At 39.3% G+C, this 16,396-nt stretch overlaps 1 protein-coding gene across 3 annotated transcripts in view; it reads right to left on the reverse strand.

Moving 5' to 3' along the window:
- SMAD1 (SMAD family member 1) overlaps window positions 1-16,396 on the reverse strand; it is a 77,018-nt gene that overhangs the window by 17,094 nt on the left and 43,528 nt on the right. For all 3 annotated transcript variants that reach the window (XM_082838765.1, XM_082838766.1, XM_082838764.1), the window contains exon 3: window positions 1,082-1,339. In XM_082838765.1, coding sequence (XP_082694891.1) covers window positions 1,082-1,339 — 258 coding nt within the window. The remainder of the gene's footprint in view (window positions 1-1,081; window positions 1,340-16,396) is intronic.

Here is a 16,396-nt window from a genome sequence, read left to right on the forward strand (position 1 = left end):
GGTTCGTGCCCCAGTCCGGGAAGACCCCACATGCCGCGGAGCGGCTGGGCCCGTGAGCCATGGCCGCTGAGCCTGCGTGTCCAGAGCCTGTGCTCCGCAACGGGAGAGGCCACAACAGTGAGAGGCCCGCGTACCGCAAAAAAAAAAGTGCAAAATAATAGGCTAAAAATGTAAAAAAGCAATAAATATATAAATAAAAGATAGGAATATCAAGTGTGGACCACTTTTCAATTTTTGAGGACACACCAGCTCTGCTGTCGAATTCAAATCTGCCCAAAAACATTTCAAGTGATACATTAAACATGCTCGCCCACTCATTTTCCCTTCCTGCAACGTTAATAGATGTCAAGTGTATCTTTGCTTGGCGTATCCTTTGTGAGGTCTGCTGGCAAGAAATTGGGCACTAATCATTTTTTGAGGTGCTCGCTTATGAACCTATAACTCGAAAAATATAATGTCCTAATTAATCATTTAATTTGACAAACATTACACCACCAGAGAAGTCTAAAAATGAAGGATAATGGTTTTTTTGTCTTTGTTAAACAAGCAGATGGTTTCCAGTACTCCTGATGCAAGTCTTTTGTTGTTAAAGTATATGTTTCTTGGGATTACATCACCACTTAAACAAATCTAATTAAGTTGTGTGGTGGGGTGTGATCCCCCAGGAAATATCTTTTCTGAGGCTGCACTTACGACAGGGATTTTTCCTTGCATGGGAACAGCAAATGTGTGCAGCATGCTATTTTTTTCCTCGTTCTTTTATCAAGCGCAAAGGCTAGAACAACTATGCCACTCCCAGAAGGATGCAGCTGTTTTAAAACCTTTCAAAAATCAAAAATGTATTCAAGCATCTGTGCCAGACAAATAAAACACTGGCTTACTTGGCTAGAAGTCCCCTTTCATTCAAAGTTGCATCCTGAGTTCTAGAGGCGCAGTGCCACGTACCAGGGCTGGAAACTTTCTCCATTCCAGGGAACCCAGCTTCGCCTTAACACTGTGATGACAATTTGACCACAGAACATCACTGTTCTGTGGTCAAATCTGATCTGACCACAGAACATCACTGAACACTGCAACCTACCTGGCATCTGAAAGGGGCTTCCTGGGTCTGAGCTGGTCGGAGAGTGAGGGTAGGTGCTACTGCTGCTCCCAGGAGAGTTTGGGTAACTGCTATTGGGAGAATGAGGAAACGGATGGCTGCTGGGTTGCTGGAAAGAATCCGGGAAAGTGGCGTTGAGTGGCATGTGAGGCTCATTTTGTCCTAAGTTCCGGAACTGAGCTAAGAGGCTGTGCTGAGGATTATATTCACTGTGTCTTGGAACCAGTACTGGAGGAAGAACTGGAAAAAGGGAAAGAAAAGAAAAGAGGGACAAAAATGAGAATGATGAAAATTGTTAATAACGTCACAATAAAACACAATAAAGTTGAAACCTAATCTGTAAGTAACAACAAATTATTCGAACACTGTCATGCTGCCAACTAAAAGGCACCATTCAAATGAAAAGACAGTTTTCACTCAGGAATAAATGCAGTAAACTCTACGGTCTCCTTAGAATCACTGATGGCCTATGCCTGGACCTGCAGCATTGACAAACTACCCAAGGAAAGTCTGCAAAATACATTCTTTTAGGTCAAAAATGTTAAGGTTCCCTTATTCTTAATTTTTTCATTCACTAAAAACCAAAGCACAACTAGGAACATATATCGCCACTGACAATTCCAGTTTACATCTCTGGCTGGTAAGATTTCACATTTAAGAGTTAATAATATTTATTGAATGCTATGAGTTATTCACCACAAATGCTTTAAATGGACACATTAACTCACTTTAAACCAAAGGAAGTGTAGTAAATAAAGTTGAGAGGGTAAATACAATGAGCTGTATAAAATCCAAACGCCAATGAAGACAGCTAATTAGATAAAATGTGATTTTCTGTGGGACAGACTTTATGTTGTGTCCTAGCAGTCATACTTTATGAACATTTTTCCTCTAAGGATCTTAATGTATTTACCCACGTCTCAGTAATCCTTATCACTACCTGATAGGCAAAGGAAGAAACAGGTCATACAATCCACATTTTGCTAACTGAATGAATACTCAAGGTACAAAGGCCAAAAAACATACACACCAGGAGAGAAGGAAATAAAACAACTTGAGCCATTCCTAAAAGCTCCGTATGTTAGGAACCTAAGGAGTTAATGATTAGCATGGTCCTCAACCTCCAGAAACCTCCAGGGGCAAAGCCACTACAAAGGCAATGATAAAGGGAAGGGCAGGCTGGCTTCCAGAGCCCTAACTGGGGTTAGCAGCTTCTTGCCAGGGTCACCAGATGGCTCCTCCCCATAATCAAGGTCCTTGGAATCCCTACTGCTCTTGTGGCCTTGGCTGGAAGGAGAAAAACAACCCATCTGGTAAACTACATGGGAGGGAAGAGGAGATTTAAAATCTGTTATTGTTGTTGGGAGTTAGGCCTCAGAATACATTTTCCCAAAGAAACCATATTTAGTGGCATTAGGAATTAAGTAGATTTTTGAGGGCTTTCCAGGGAATCTATCCATGACTGATACCATTTCTACAGGAAAAAGTACTCTTAATGCTTGGATTATCACTAATTTATGAGCTGAAAATTGTTTAAGGAAAAAAAAAAGTTTTTGAAGGTATTAAAAGTTCTCATGTGCTGTATCGTAGATTTCTCCGTAATCCTGTAGCAATAAGATTTGCTGATTCCCCTACTATTTGATCCCTTAGAAACAAATCTTTTTAGTAGAATAAATGTATTTCCTTTTTCACACAGTGATGGAATCTGTCCAAATCAAGTCATCAAAAGCATGATTCCTACCTATAGTGGAAAAAGAATAAATACATATATATATATCAGAATTACTTTGTTGTATGCCTGAAACTAACCCAACGTTGTAAATCAATTACACTCCAAAACACCCAACGCCCTCCCCCAAAAAAAACCCAAGAAGGAAAAAAGTGGGGGGAAGGGAAAAGAAGGCCTAATTCCTCCTACCTTTCAGTAGTCATTTGAAATGTAAACCACTGTGCTTTGTTGTCGACAAAGTTCCCAACTGTCACAAAGGCTCCCCCAACACCAAGAGAAATCTATATTCCAAAATAAATACATGCTCTGAAATAGTGCAATATCTTTAAATTACCTATGCAATCAAACACTTTTCTTTTTCTTTCAACTGTTGCAGCCTGAATTACCGCTTCCCAGCTTGCCTTTTATGGTCATCTAGCTACAGCCTCCATTCTGATCCGTACCTTTAAAAGGTGGAAAATACTGGCTTCTAAATCCCTCGTGCCAACTACAGCACCAGACAGCAACTTAAAACAGTTCTCCATCTCTCTTCTCTCTCCCTTCCTCTCTCCCACCCACACCCCCTTACTGGAGCCCCTGTTTTAGAGACTCTTATTGCCTAACAGAGTTTTAGAACTGGGAATTTACTTCTTCCCACTGCTTGCAGATGACAGTGGCAGCAGAAGGCAATGTATTTCTATACCTCCGGCTGATACTACGCACACACGTGTTCCTGTGTAACTGTTGCGTGGTGTGCAGTGGTCTGGCTCTAAAGCACCGGGCTGCCCTTAGTGTACACCACAGGTGAGATCAATCAGCTTTTGTACATGACCTGGGATGTGAGCCACCGACTACAACAAAGCAGCACTCTATAGATGAACTTGGCGAGACTGATACCTTTTTCTCACCTCTGATTATTAAGATGAGATGATTCTGCTGCTGCTGATACAGGTACAGGTATATTTTAATGAACTTAAAAAAGGTACTGAGGTATCACACACCTATAATAAAATGCAGAAATCTTTTTATAAATGAAATCGTATATACTCTTGTGTCTGGCTTCTTAAGTTCAACATTATGTCTGTATGATTGATTCATCCAATGTGTGTAGCATCTCATCATATGTATACATTACAATTTATCAGTCAGCCCATCTAACCTCCTCAGAGGATAATCAATTTCATTTTTTTCTGTTTTATCCTTTCTGTGTTTCTTCTTGAAGAAATTAAACAGATAAATGTTTGCTTTCTTATTTCATCTTTATTACTAAAAGGAAAGGCAGCCTCCTATACAGCCTTTGCACTTAGCTTTTTCAACTGTATCTTAGGATTAACTTCATATTAGTTTGTAGAGATCGACCTTATTTGTTTTACAGCTAATAGCACCATAGTTTATTCAACCAATCTCCAATGCCTGGGCATTTAAGTAGTTTACAATATTCTACCATTACATACTATATTGCAATGAATAACTCCAGGCATATACTGCAGTACTGTTAAAGGTGTATCTTCAGGGTAAATTCCTAGAAGTGGAAATACTGGGTGAAAGGGTAAATGCAGGTATAATTTTGTTATCGTCAAGTATCCCTACATAGGGGTTGTACCATTTTGCATTGCTACCAGCAACAAATGAAAGTGACTTTTCCCTCAAAGCCTCCTGAACAGACTATGCTGACAGGTTTTTAAAAAATTTTTCTGATAATCTGATGGGTGGAAGATGGTAGGTATTGTGGTGCAATTCTAATTTATATTTCTATTATGGTGAAAGTTGATCATCTTTCCATGTATTTCAGAAGATGTATTTTTATCTTTTTTTGGTGAATTGCCTGCTTGTGCCTTTTGCCCATTTTTCATCTTCCCATTTTTCATTTATATATATATATATATATATATGATATTAGCCCATGATATATTACGTTACAAATATCACAATCTGTCAATTTGTCTTTTGGCTCTGCTTATGTGCAAGTTTACTTTTTATTTTTTGGTAGTCAAATTTATCAATGTTTTCTTTTATGGCATATGGATTTTGAGTGATAAAAAGCCTTCTTCTACACCCAGACTGTAAGGAGGAATTCATCCATGCATTCTTCCAGTGCATATAAAGTTTCATATTTTACTTAAACCTCTGATCCATTTGGAGTTCAGTTTATTTATAGTATGAGGAACAGATCTAACTTTATCTTTTTCCAAATGGTTAGCCAGCTGCCCCAATACCATTAATTAAAAAGCCCAACTCTGGGGAATTCCCTGGCGGCCCAGTGGTTAAGACGCCATGCTTCCATTGCAGGGGGCGCGGGTTCGATCCCCGGTGGGAGAACTAAGATCCTCCAAGCCACGTGGCGAGGCCAAAAAAAAAAAAAAGCCCACCCATCCTAGTGGTTGGAGACACCACCTTTCTCATAAATGTCCATGTATGATAGGGTCTATCTTTAGACATTCCATCCCATTCCATCCCATTCCATTCTAGTCTGTGTCCCAGTATCACTCTGCTTTAATTATAGAGACTTTATAGTACATGCTAGTATCTGTAGGGCTAGTCCTCTCTCACAGTTCTTCCTTTTCAGTGTTTTACTCATACGCTGACTTTTCCATATGAACTTTGGTTATCACCTTGTCGACCTCCAGAAAAAAAGATTACTGGTACTTTTAGTGGGATCACATTATATTTAAACATTAATTGGGCTTCCCTGGTGGCGCAGTGGTTGAGAGTCCGCCTGCCGATGCAGGGGACACGGGCTCGTGCCCCGGTCCGGGAAGATCCCACATGTCACGGAGCGGCTGGGCCCGTGAGCCATGGCCGCTGAGCCTGTGCGTCCGGAGCCTGTGCTCCGCAATGGGAGAGGCCACAACAGTTAGGCCCGCGCACCGCAAAAATAAAAAAAAAACAACAAAAAAACCCATTAATTTAGTAAGAATATGTTGATGATGTTAAAATATTCTATTCAAGAACTAGGAAGGTCTGTCAACTCTACTTTTGCATCTTTCAGGACTGCCCCATAGCTACTGTCTGTATTAATTTGCCAGGCCTGTCCATAACAAAGTACCACAGAACTGGGGGACTTAAACAACAGAAATTTATTTACTCAAAGTTCTGGTGGCTAGAAATCTGAGACCAAGGTGTTGGCAGGTTGGTTTCTCCTGAGGCCTCTCTTCTTGGTTTGCAGATGGCCACTTTCTTGCTACGTTCTCCCGTAGCTTACTTCCCTGGTGTTCCTCTGTATGTCCTAATCTCCTCTTCTTATAAGGACACCAGTCAGTTTAGGGTCCAGACCAATGGCCTCATTTTAACTTTCTAAAGACCCTACTTCCAAACACAGTCACATTCTTAGGTATTATACTTATGATTAGGGCTTCAACAGATACATTTTGCGGGGGACATAATTCAATCTATAACACTGCATTAGGTTTTAAACATTTCTTATAAAATTAAGTATTTTATCTTTTCCGTTGCTATTTTAAATGGAGTTTTCTATTCCATTATATCTTCTATCTGGTAGTTATTTATATATATGGTTATTGATATTTCCATGCTATTTTATATATTACTACCTGGCTGAGTTCTTTTGTTGTCTGAGTTATTTTTATCATTGACTCATTATAGAGTGAGTTCTCCAGCAAATGATCACGTCTCCAACTAGTTTTACTTTTTCCTTTTGAATTGTTTTCTCTTGTCTGATTGCACTGGCTAGTAGTGCCAATACAATGTTAAAAAGTAATGGAGACAGTGAATTTCCATGACTTATTCTTGACCTTGGTGAGAATGCCTCTAGTGTTTCCCCATTAAGTAAGATGCTGACTTTAGGACTGACATATATAAATTATGTTAAGGAAGTATCCATCCATTCCTATAGTTGAGTGTTTTTACTAGGAATAGGTGTTGAATTTTTGTCAGAAGATTGTTCAGCATTTCTAAAGATATTATGATTTTCTTCTTATACTTATTAATATGGTGAATTATCCCTGCATTCTGGCATAAGACCTGCTTGGTGATGATGTATTATTTTCTTAATGTGGGGCATTAGAGTCTTATAACTAATATTTTATTTCAGTTTATATTAATATTCATAAACTATATTGATCTGTAAGTTTCTTTGTGTGCTATCTTTAGCAGGTTGTCATGTCACTGTTACACCTGCTTCATAAATGTTTGTGTGCTCAGAAACAGTTTATGTTTCTAAACAGACTCTAAATTGTTGGTAGACTCCCTCTCTTAAACTCTCTGGGATTGGTGCTTTCCTGTGGAGTAGTTCCTTAAAACTTTCTCTATTTGTCCTCTGTAAATAAATGTAAGCTTTCTATGTCTACTGAGGATAATTTTGGTAAATTATACTTTCTTCTAGAAAATTATCCATTTCACCTAGGTTTTTAAATTTACTTGCATAAAGGTATGCTAAGTAACCTTACAGTAAAATTTTGTATTCTCTTTATCAATATCTATTTCCCTCTTATTTCTTATTTTATATTTGTGCTTTCTTCTTGCAACACCTTTTTCTTCCTTTATTAAATTGACCCTTGGGTTGTTTTTTTTTCAAACCAGGATTTGGATTTGTTGACTTGATCTGTTTTTTTTTTTTTTTACTATTTCATTATTTTTTGCTTTTATCTTTATTCTCTTTGTCCTCATACTTTTGCTTTTTCTTTGGCTTACTTCAGCGTTCTTTTCCTAGCCTTTTGATTGGGAATTTAAAATTTATTTTTATTCTTTCATTTTTACTGATATAGGTGTTCAACGCTATGAATTTTTCTCTGATCACTGGTTTAAATGCATCCCACAGATTCTAATATGTAGCTGTTTGATCATTATTTTCCAGAAATTATGTAATTTATATTTTCTCATTTGCCAATAGGTCATTTAGTAGAAAAGTTTTAAAATTCCCAGAGAGAAGAGCTTATTTGCTTCAAATTTCTAGGTTTATGGCATTGTGATAAGAATGCTGACTGCAGTATTTCTAACTTATGGAACTTGATATTTTCTTTATGACCTACAATATTATACATTTTTGTGAGTGTTCCTTGCACACTTGAGAAGGTATATTTTCTATTATTAGGATGCAGTGTTTAATACGTTTCCGTAAAAACTACCTAATTAATAATGTTGCTTAGGTCTCCAGCATCGGGGGCGGGGGGTGTGTGTGTGTGTGTGTCAGTGAACTTCTTCTGTAAAGGATCGGAGAGTAAACGTTTGAGGTTTTGTGCACTACAGGGCCTCTGTCACAACTATTCAACTCTGCTGTTGTAGTAAGAAACCCATAGACAATATGTAAACAAGTGGATGTGTCTGTGTGTTAAAAAGCTTTATCTACAGAAACAAGTAACAGACTTGACTTGGCCTGTGTGCAGTTTCCCAACCTCTGGCTGCTATGTTACTTACGTTTTTTCCCACATGACCTGTCTTGTATTTAGACTGGTGTATTAAAGTTTCCATTATTGTTGTGTTTCTATTCATCTTCCCTGCCATATCCTGCTTTATACAGGAGGTTGCTGTGATGTTTGGTACATATATGTTCACTTTAAAGTGCTCTCTGTGTCAGTGCTTTTTGGTCTTCTGAATTCTATTTTGTGTGATACTAGAATCACAATCCCCTATTTCCTGTTGTTTACAAGTGCCTGATATACCTTTGCCAATTCCTTGATTTTTAGCTTTTTAATCACTTTGGCGGGGGGGGCGGATGGGTCTTCTGAATACAGCATAAAGTTTTGCTTTACGAACCAACTTGAAAACCTTTTAATTTTAATAGGTGATTAAACCCATTTTTTTATATATATATACACATATATATATATATATATATACACACACACACACACATGATGTATATTTTTATCTTGGGCCATGCCGCACGGCCTGTGGGATCTTAGTTCCCTGACCAGGGATTGAACCCAGGCCCTCAGCAGTGAGAGCATGGAGTCCTAACCATTGGACCAGCAGGGAATTCCTGCCCATTTACATTTATTGCTATGACTGATGTTTGGTCTCAACTCTGTCATGTTATTTTTTATTAGAGTTATTGTAATATTATATTTACTATATTTCTCTACGTGATGTAATTATTTGTCTTCGATTTTTTTAAAAGGAAACTCTAAAGATAGTTTTATATTGCTGTGCTATGGTTATTTTTCTATTTGTATCTATTAAGGTCTTCCATCTCTGTTTTTTTTCCTTGCTCAACCTCATACCGTCTAGTTGGTCAGTTTTAAATGGTATCTTTTAATTCTCATCTATCACCTATACAATCAATGATCTTATTTTACTTTCCCCCTTTCCCTATTCTTCTATTCCATTTTTATAGTTGTACTCTTTCTACTTTGTCAGAATAAAGTTTATATACTATTCTTTCATCCATAACACTACACTTATTTTAGCCTTATCTCTATGACTGAATATATTAAATGCTCACCACCTGTCCTTTTGCCAAACCTCCCCCAGTCATATCTTAGTTGAATAAAATGACCCCAGCAGATGCCTCAGGAAGAGCTAGCTCATTGTTACAGTATTCCCTGACTTGTTGCACATTTAAAACTTTCTATAGCCCTGATGCTTGAAGGAGAGCTTGGCTTGTCCTTGATTTCCTTGTTTCTTGAAATGCTTTTTCACTGTTGCCTATTTCTAGATGATGCTTTTGAGAAGTTTGATTTTAGCTTTACTTTCTTGCCTTTACAAGTAATGTGCTCTTTTTACCTGGAAGCCCTGAGGACTTTCCTTTATCTTTAAAGTCTAATAGTTTTACTAGGATATGTCTCAAAGTTGATCATTTTAGGTGAATTTTCCCAAGTGTAAGCTGAGTTCTTTCAATATGTAGATTTAGGTCTTCTCTAACTTCTGGAAAGTTTTAAGTATTAGCCCTGTTCTACTGGCTCTGGGTACTTTGGAGCTCCAGTTATACATATTTTGGATCTTCTTTGTTGTCCTTTCCAATCACTTTCTCTTAGACCCTTTTCATCTCATTTTAAATTTCTTATTCACTCATTTAGTTTTTTTCCTGACTTTCTTCAATGAACCTTACTACATTTTAATACAAATCTACTGTTCTTTGGCACATTGAAATTTATTCTTTATTTATGAAATGTTTTTCTTTTAAATTTATTTACTGAATTCCATCAATTCTCTTTGATTTTCTTCCAATTTTTATCCGTTTCTGAATTTCCGATTTTTTCCCCACAAATGCTGGTTTAAGGATATTTATTTTGAAGTATTGTCTTACACTTAACACATTGAAGCCACAGACTCAAAGGAAATATTTGCAATCACATATCTGATAAAGGACTTGTGTCTTGAATATATAATGAACTCTCAAAACTCATTAATAAAAATCCAAATAATCCAATTAAAAATTAGGTAAAAGATGTGAACACACCCTTCATCAGAGAAATCCTTAAAAGTACTATGCTTATTGAAGTAAATCAAACACAGAAGGAAAAATATCTTACTTATATGAGGGACTTAGAATAGAAAAATTCACAGACAAAAAGTGGAATAGAGGTTACCAGGGGCTGGGGGAAAGGGAAAAGATGCAGTTATTGTTTAATGGGAACCAAGTTTTTGTTGGGGATGATGACAAAGTTTTGGATGATGGTTGCACAACACTGTGAATGTATTTAATGCCATGAAGTTGTACACTTATAAAGGGTTAAAATGATAAGTATTACATTATGTGTATTTTACCACAATAAAATTTTTTAATTAAAAGGCTTAACCATATCAAGTAATGGCAGCAGGGATTTTCTCACACATTGTTGGCTGGAATGTAAAATGGCACAACCACTTTGGACAATATTTTGGCAGTTTCTTGTAAAGTTGAACACGCACTTACCATATGACCCAGCCATTCTACTTCTAGGTATTTACCCAAGAGAAATGAAAACATGTATCTACAAAGACGTGTATACTTTATTTGTGACAGCCAAAAACTAGAAACAAACCAAATGTCCATCAACACATGAATGAATAAACAAATATGGTACATCCATACACTGGAACACTACTCAGTAATAAAAAGGAATGAAATATTGATTCACACAGCAACATGGATCGGTCTCAAAATAATATGCTGAGAGAAGGCGGACAGAAAAAGAGTGTATGCTGTATGATTCCACGCAAACAAAATCTAGAAGATGCAAACCAATGTATGGTGACAGAAAGCAGGTCAGTAGTGGCCTGGGGATGACAGTTCGGGCTGGGGGGAGAGACTGAAAAGGTGCAGGAGTACACTTTTGTGGGTGATGAGTATGTTCATTATCTTGATTGTGGTGATTCTTTCCCATGTATGTCAAAACTAATCATATTGTACATTTTAAAAATGTGCAGTATATTCTAAGCCAATTAATCCTCAATAAAGCCGTTCAAAAAATGAATGTGAAGAGGCAATTTAAAATTGTCTTTTGCTAACCTAAAAAAACGGCTAAAATTTTCTATTATTTATTCCTTTCCCAATCCCATCTTCAAGGTTTGCAAACCATTATTCTGAGCTCTCAACAGTACCACATCCCCAATTAACACAGTTTTATCCTACCACCTCTGCTTCTGGGGCTATATATAAGATGTACATCTCCCAATTCAGAATCCCCATTCAGGAAAGGAATTCCAGTTTGCTATCACAGATACACCCGATCCTACAGGGAAAACCAACTGAAGATACCAAAAGGAAAGAGCTGCAAGGAAGTCTTATGCTGAAGGGGGTGATAATCTTTAAGACATACATCTTCTACGGGCTGTTCAAAGTTAATAAGCAGAACTGCAACATAAAAAATATGAACGGATATCCTCCTATACACTCTAGGATGAAGGCATTTCTGTCAAATTTACCTGAAGTTCAACTTAACCCTCTAACGATAGCAGCAACCAGTGCTTCAAAGCCTCTCAAATTACCCATAGAATGTTTCTGAAAGACATTTTCCCAGTATTTCTCAACATTCCAGCAAGGTAAGCATCAGTGACAGAGGAGAGTGAATTCATCCGGGGTCCCAGCAGCACCACTGGAACTGAAATTACATCGACATGTTGATTTATCTTAACCAACTCATATACATTTTACACTCTGCTCTTCACTATTTATCAAATATAAAAGTGATATCGTAAATAATTTACAATCTAGTAAAACTGATCCTCCAGGAAGATGTGCTTGCCATGTTACCTATGGCTTTGAGTAGCTGGTGTGGGACACTGTGCTGGGGTGGTTTGAATGTGTGGATTTCCTATTTACTCAGCATCACAATTCTAATAAGTTACTAATTTCTCAGAAAATTACAGCAAAAAGACTGGTCACAGCAAGGAGGGAGGCAGATAAGATGTAAAGCTAGACTCTAGAACTAAGAGCATTTACGTAGAAGCAAGGAGATGTTCATCAAATTGGTTTTCAGGTGATCACCAGAATCTACAAAATTCAGATTACCACCACTAATATTTACTTTAAGCCTGGAACCATGCCGATCACATTATCACACTTTGCAAATAAGAGTTCTAGAGGGATAACTCACCTAAGGTCACAGAGAAAGGGGCGAGAGTTGAGACAAAGGCAATGAGCACTGTCAACCACTGAGGTTCTGCTGTCTCGATTACTAACTTCCAAGAATGTTAAATTATGTCTGATACAGTTTAAGGGATGGGTGAGTAGAATAAAGTCTAAAAGTGTTTCTGGACAAATTAAAGGTCCGCTCAATTGAAAGGAGAAAACTCCAGTCCAGTTGAGTGAGTCCAGTTATGAGACACTTCTAACTCCTTGATGATGCTAAGAGATGAATCATTATCAAAACTGATTTGTGCAGTTGAAGATTGTAAGTAGAGTATCTGTATATTCTGGCCTGCCTTGGACAATCCCAGTCTGTACCTGTTGTCCGATGGAATTATTAATAGGTGACTCTGTCACTCTCAAAAGTGTTCTGGTTTAGACAATAAGTTTTATGGTCATCCAAACTATAAACAATAACTGATTAAATTAAGGAGAGGAATGAAATGGTTCTGGGGTGTGGAACAGCTGCTAGTCCTAGAAAGAAGTATTAATGTGGAAGAGAAGAGATGGGGCGGGGGGCGGGGGGGGGAGCTAGCTAGGCAGGGTTAGGCCTATATACACAAATTGCTCGAAAACAACAAGGCCCAGGCACCTCGCCTGTGTGGGATCCTGAAGGACAGTGCACTTCCCTCCCAGCTGTCTTCCCCACCCCCCATCCCCAGTCCTTGTTCCTTTCATTTCAGCAATATTTCAATGTTAAGGTATGTTTTCTACTGGGGGAAAAGGAAAGAATAAACATCCAGACCAATTATCTATGTGTAAGTAAACCTATGTGCAATTCTTTTTTTTTTGGTCTGTGTTGGGTCTTTGTTGCTGTGCGCGGGATTTCCCTAGTTGCGGTGAGCAGGGGCTACTCTTCGTTGTGGAGCACGGGCTCTAGGCGCGCGGGCTTCAGTAGTTGTGGCGCATGGGTTCAGTAGTGGCAGTGCGCGGGCCCTAGAGTGTGTGGGCTTCAGTAGTTGCAGCACGTGGGTTCAGTAGTTGTAGCTCACGGACTCTAGAGCACAGGCTCAGTAGCTGTGGCACACAGGCTTAGTTGCTCCGCGGCCTGTGGGATCTTCCTGGGGCCAGGGCTGGAACCCGTGTCCTCTGCATCGGCAGACAGATTCTTAACCACTGAGCCACCAGGGAAGTCCCCCTATGTGCAATTCTTATTTCTTGGGTGAGAGGATGATTACCCAGCTGAAAGAAGTAGGATTTGCAAACGCTATGCTTGACTCAGGTCAGAAATAGGAAGGGAGAGAGGGTGAGGAATGCCTTCCTCTTCATATTTCTTTCCATGTTTCAGTCTACTCCATTTTATGGAAAACAGAACTATGGGAGCACTGACGCTCCTGGGGACCCTTTTCCTTGGCAACTGATAAGGTTACTCCTACTTGGCAACTTGAGAGAAGTCTGCAGCTTCCCTTTAAGGGCTGCTCCTACTGGCTAATTTGAATGACAAGAATCTCCTTTGAAAGAGGGGCTCAGTGTTAAAACACTTTCTTTACACACATGAATTTCTTTTTGATTTGAATCACTGAAAAATCAGATTGTGCTGTGTCATTCCTGTATTCTAGGAGTTGTACCCCTGGTTAAAGAACAAAACAAAACAGAAAAAGCCTGAGCTGGTTGCACACCACCTCTTCAGGTGTGTTCTAGTAGGGGGTGAGGGCAAGGCTCCTAGGTAATTTCACTACACCTCCCTCCACCTACTTGAAAATCTCTAATAATTGCGGTATGTCTTTAAAAGGAGGGAGCTTTCTTCCCGTCTTTTCCTGACCTCCCAGGAGGAAAAAGGTCAGATTTCTGCCTTTTCTTAGTGATGTATATCTCTGCTTTTCAAAGTATTTATGTGTCCCTTTTAGTTAAAAAATAAATAAAATCCCTTTTCCAGTCAATAGGGAAACCAAACTAAGAAAGTTTCAGGAGGTATTTTCATTTCAGGAAGCGAGTTTCAGAAGACATTTGCGATTCTGCTACTGGACTCAGCTTTTCTGTGTTACCAGGGCACAAGGAAAAGGAATGAAAAAGAAACAGCTAACATTGCAGAGAGGGGCTGAGTTGTGAAAAGTACTCCTGTACACCCTCCAGATTTGTGAACATCTTCAAGATTCTGAAGTGTTGTTTGAAATTCTATCACCAAGTCATCAGTGTAAAGTAGTCTAGTGACCAGACCAAGGCTGACGAGGTTGTGACCTGCCAAATGCTCGTGGACGAGAATTTTTTTTTTTTTTTTTAAACACACAAGCGAGTTCTGATAACAAAGCTGCCAGGCTGTCGCCTATGTTTGTCCACACAGACATAATGGCAAATAAGCTGGCTGTGACCCAGTGGTACATAAACGTCCCTTAGTTCCGAAGACGTGGAAAATGAATCGAGGTAACAGTCGAGACGCCTGAGTTCTAGCCTAGCTATGATAATTATTAGTTCTGTGACTTTGAGCAAGTCACTTAATTTCCCAGGGTCTCAATCTTCTCACTCCGAAGAGCAAGGGGTCTGAATCCCGAGGGCCCTCCCTGCCCTAAACTGTGTGAGTCTGCCGCTGCTGCTTGTGGAAATCTGGAGCGTCGCGGTGCACAAGTGTCAGACCACATCTCACTCGGGTCTCAGGACAGCCAGTGAGGCCACCCAAGAGCAGGAAGGTGGCCCAGGGCTAATGGGAGAACAGCCTGAGAGCTGGTCCAGCGGCCACAATTCTCATCTGAAAACGGGTGGGGGGGGGGGCGCGAGGGAAGGGGAAAGGGGGAAGGCAGCCAAGCTGCCAGAGCAGCTGTGCCCAGTATAATATCTAAACTAGACAGATGTCCCTAAATATGGTGTGTGTTCATGACTTTCTAAATAGAAGCGTTTCCAGGAGAGAGTGGAGGAGAGGGTAAGACTACTTAAAAGTTAATAGTATATGCATTTATGAAATAAAATTCCTAACCTCAGGATATATCAGGGAAACTACACTGAAAAAAAGATTCTCATAACCTTTAATCGAGGTTAAATTTTAATGCAAATATAGCCCCAAATCCCTGAGTGGTGGCCCTTTATCTTTTTGCGTGCTTATTGGTGGTCAGGCGGCAGAAGGGAGGGTTTGAAGTAAAATTAGATACTGTTCACTGGGCACTACATACATGCCCATCGAATACTGACCTCAGGGCCAGGCTCTGGGTGGGACATGGCAGGTGCAGACGTCAGCGGGACGGCCACTGTCCCTGCCCACACGGAGTTTATAACAGATCCCTGAACCCTCACAGCAGATGAGGAAGCAGGCTCAGTCCAGCTCCATGACACGTCCAAGGTCACACAGCTGCTAAGCGGAGGGCCAGGGTTTGAATCAAGGTCTGTACATAATAACCACCAGACTATGCTACTCAGTACTGCCAAACTGTAAAAAGACTGTGGATTTAAAATTCTCTTTCCATTCTTCTGTTTAGTTTATTGAGGGAACATCTTTTTAAAAGTTAAGACGATTTTGCTTAACGATAGCAACTTTGTAGTATTTGTTTTCTAGGAATGTATCAATTACTCGAGTACAAATACATGAACAGAAGATGAATATGTGAACACAATTTAAATATAAACAGAGAAATGAACTATATTCAATAAAAGTATCTGCAAAACAACATGAAATTGACTTAAAAAGAGCCTGAATTGAAATCAACTTCTCAGAACCCAACCTCCTAGATAATTCCAGGCTTGGGATTCTCTCTTTTTTTGTACGCCATGGGTGATTCCTTTGAAATACATCTCATCTGAGAGATTACGTGCCCACAGTACGTCCTTTAAGACTCCACGATCTAGTGCAGATTCAGGGTCCAACCTATCTTTTGGGTAACTGCCCTGTCACTTCACCCAGCCACCCGGAGCTTCCGGCAGTTTCCACCTGCTGCTTTCATACTCCTGTACCTCTGCTCACTTGACATCCTTCTAATCTCAGTTCTAATGCCGTCTCTTTTATGGTATCTTTCTTGGTTTTTCTGCTCACCTCCAGGAGAAATGAATTCCTCTTTTCTTTGTGCCCCACTGTGGCTTAGATCATCATGGCATCTGTAACATTTTATTGCTAATTTGACTTTACCTCACCCAGACCATAAGCCCCTTGGGGGCAGAA

This window comes from Leucopleurus acutus (assembly GCF_964270905.1).
Source record: "Leucopleurus acutus genome assembly, chromosome: 4".
Taxonomy (NCBI): Eukaryota; Metazoa; Chordata; class Mammalia; order Artiodactyla; family Delphinidae; genus Leucopleurus; species Leucopleurus acutus.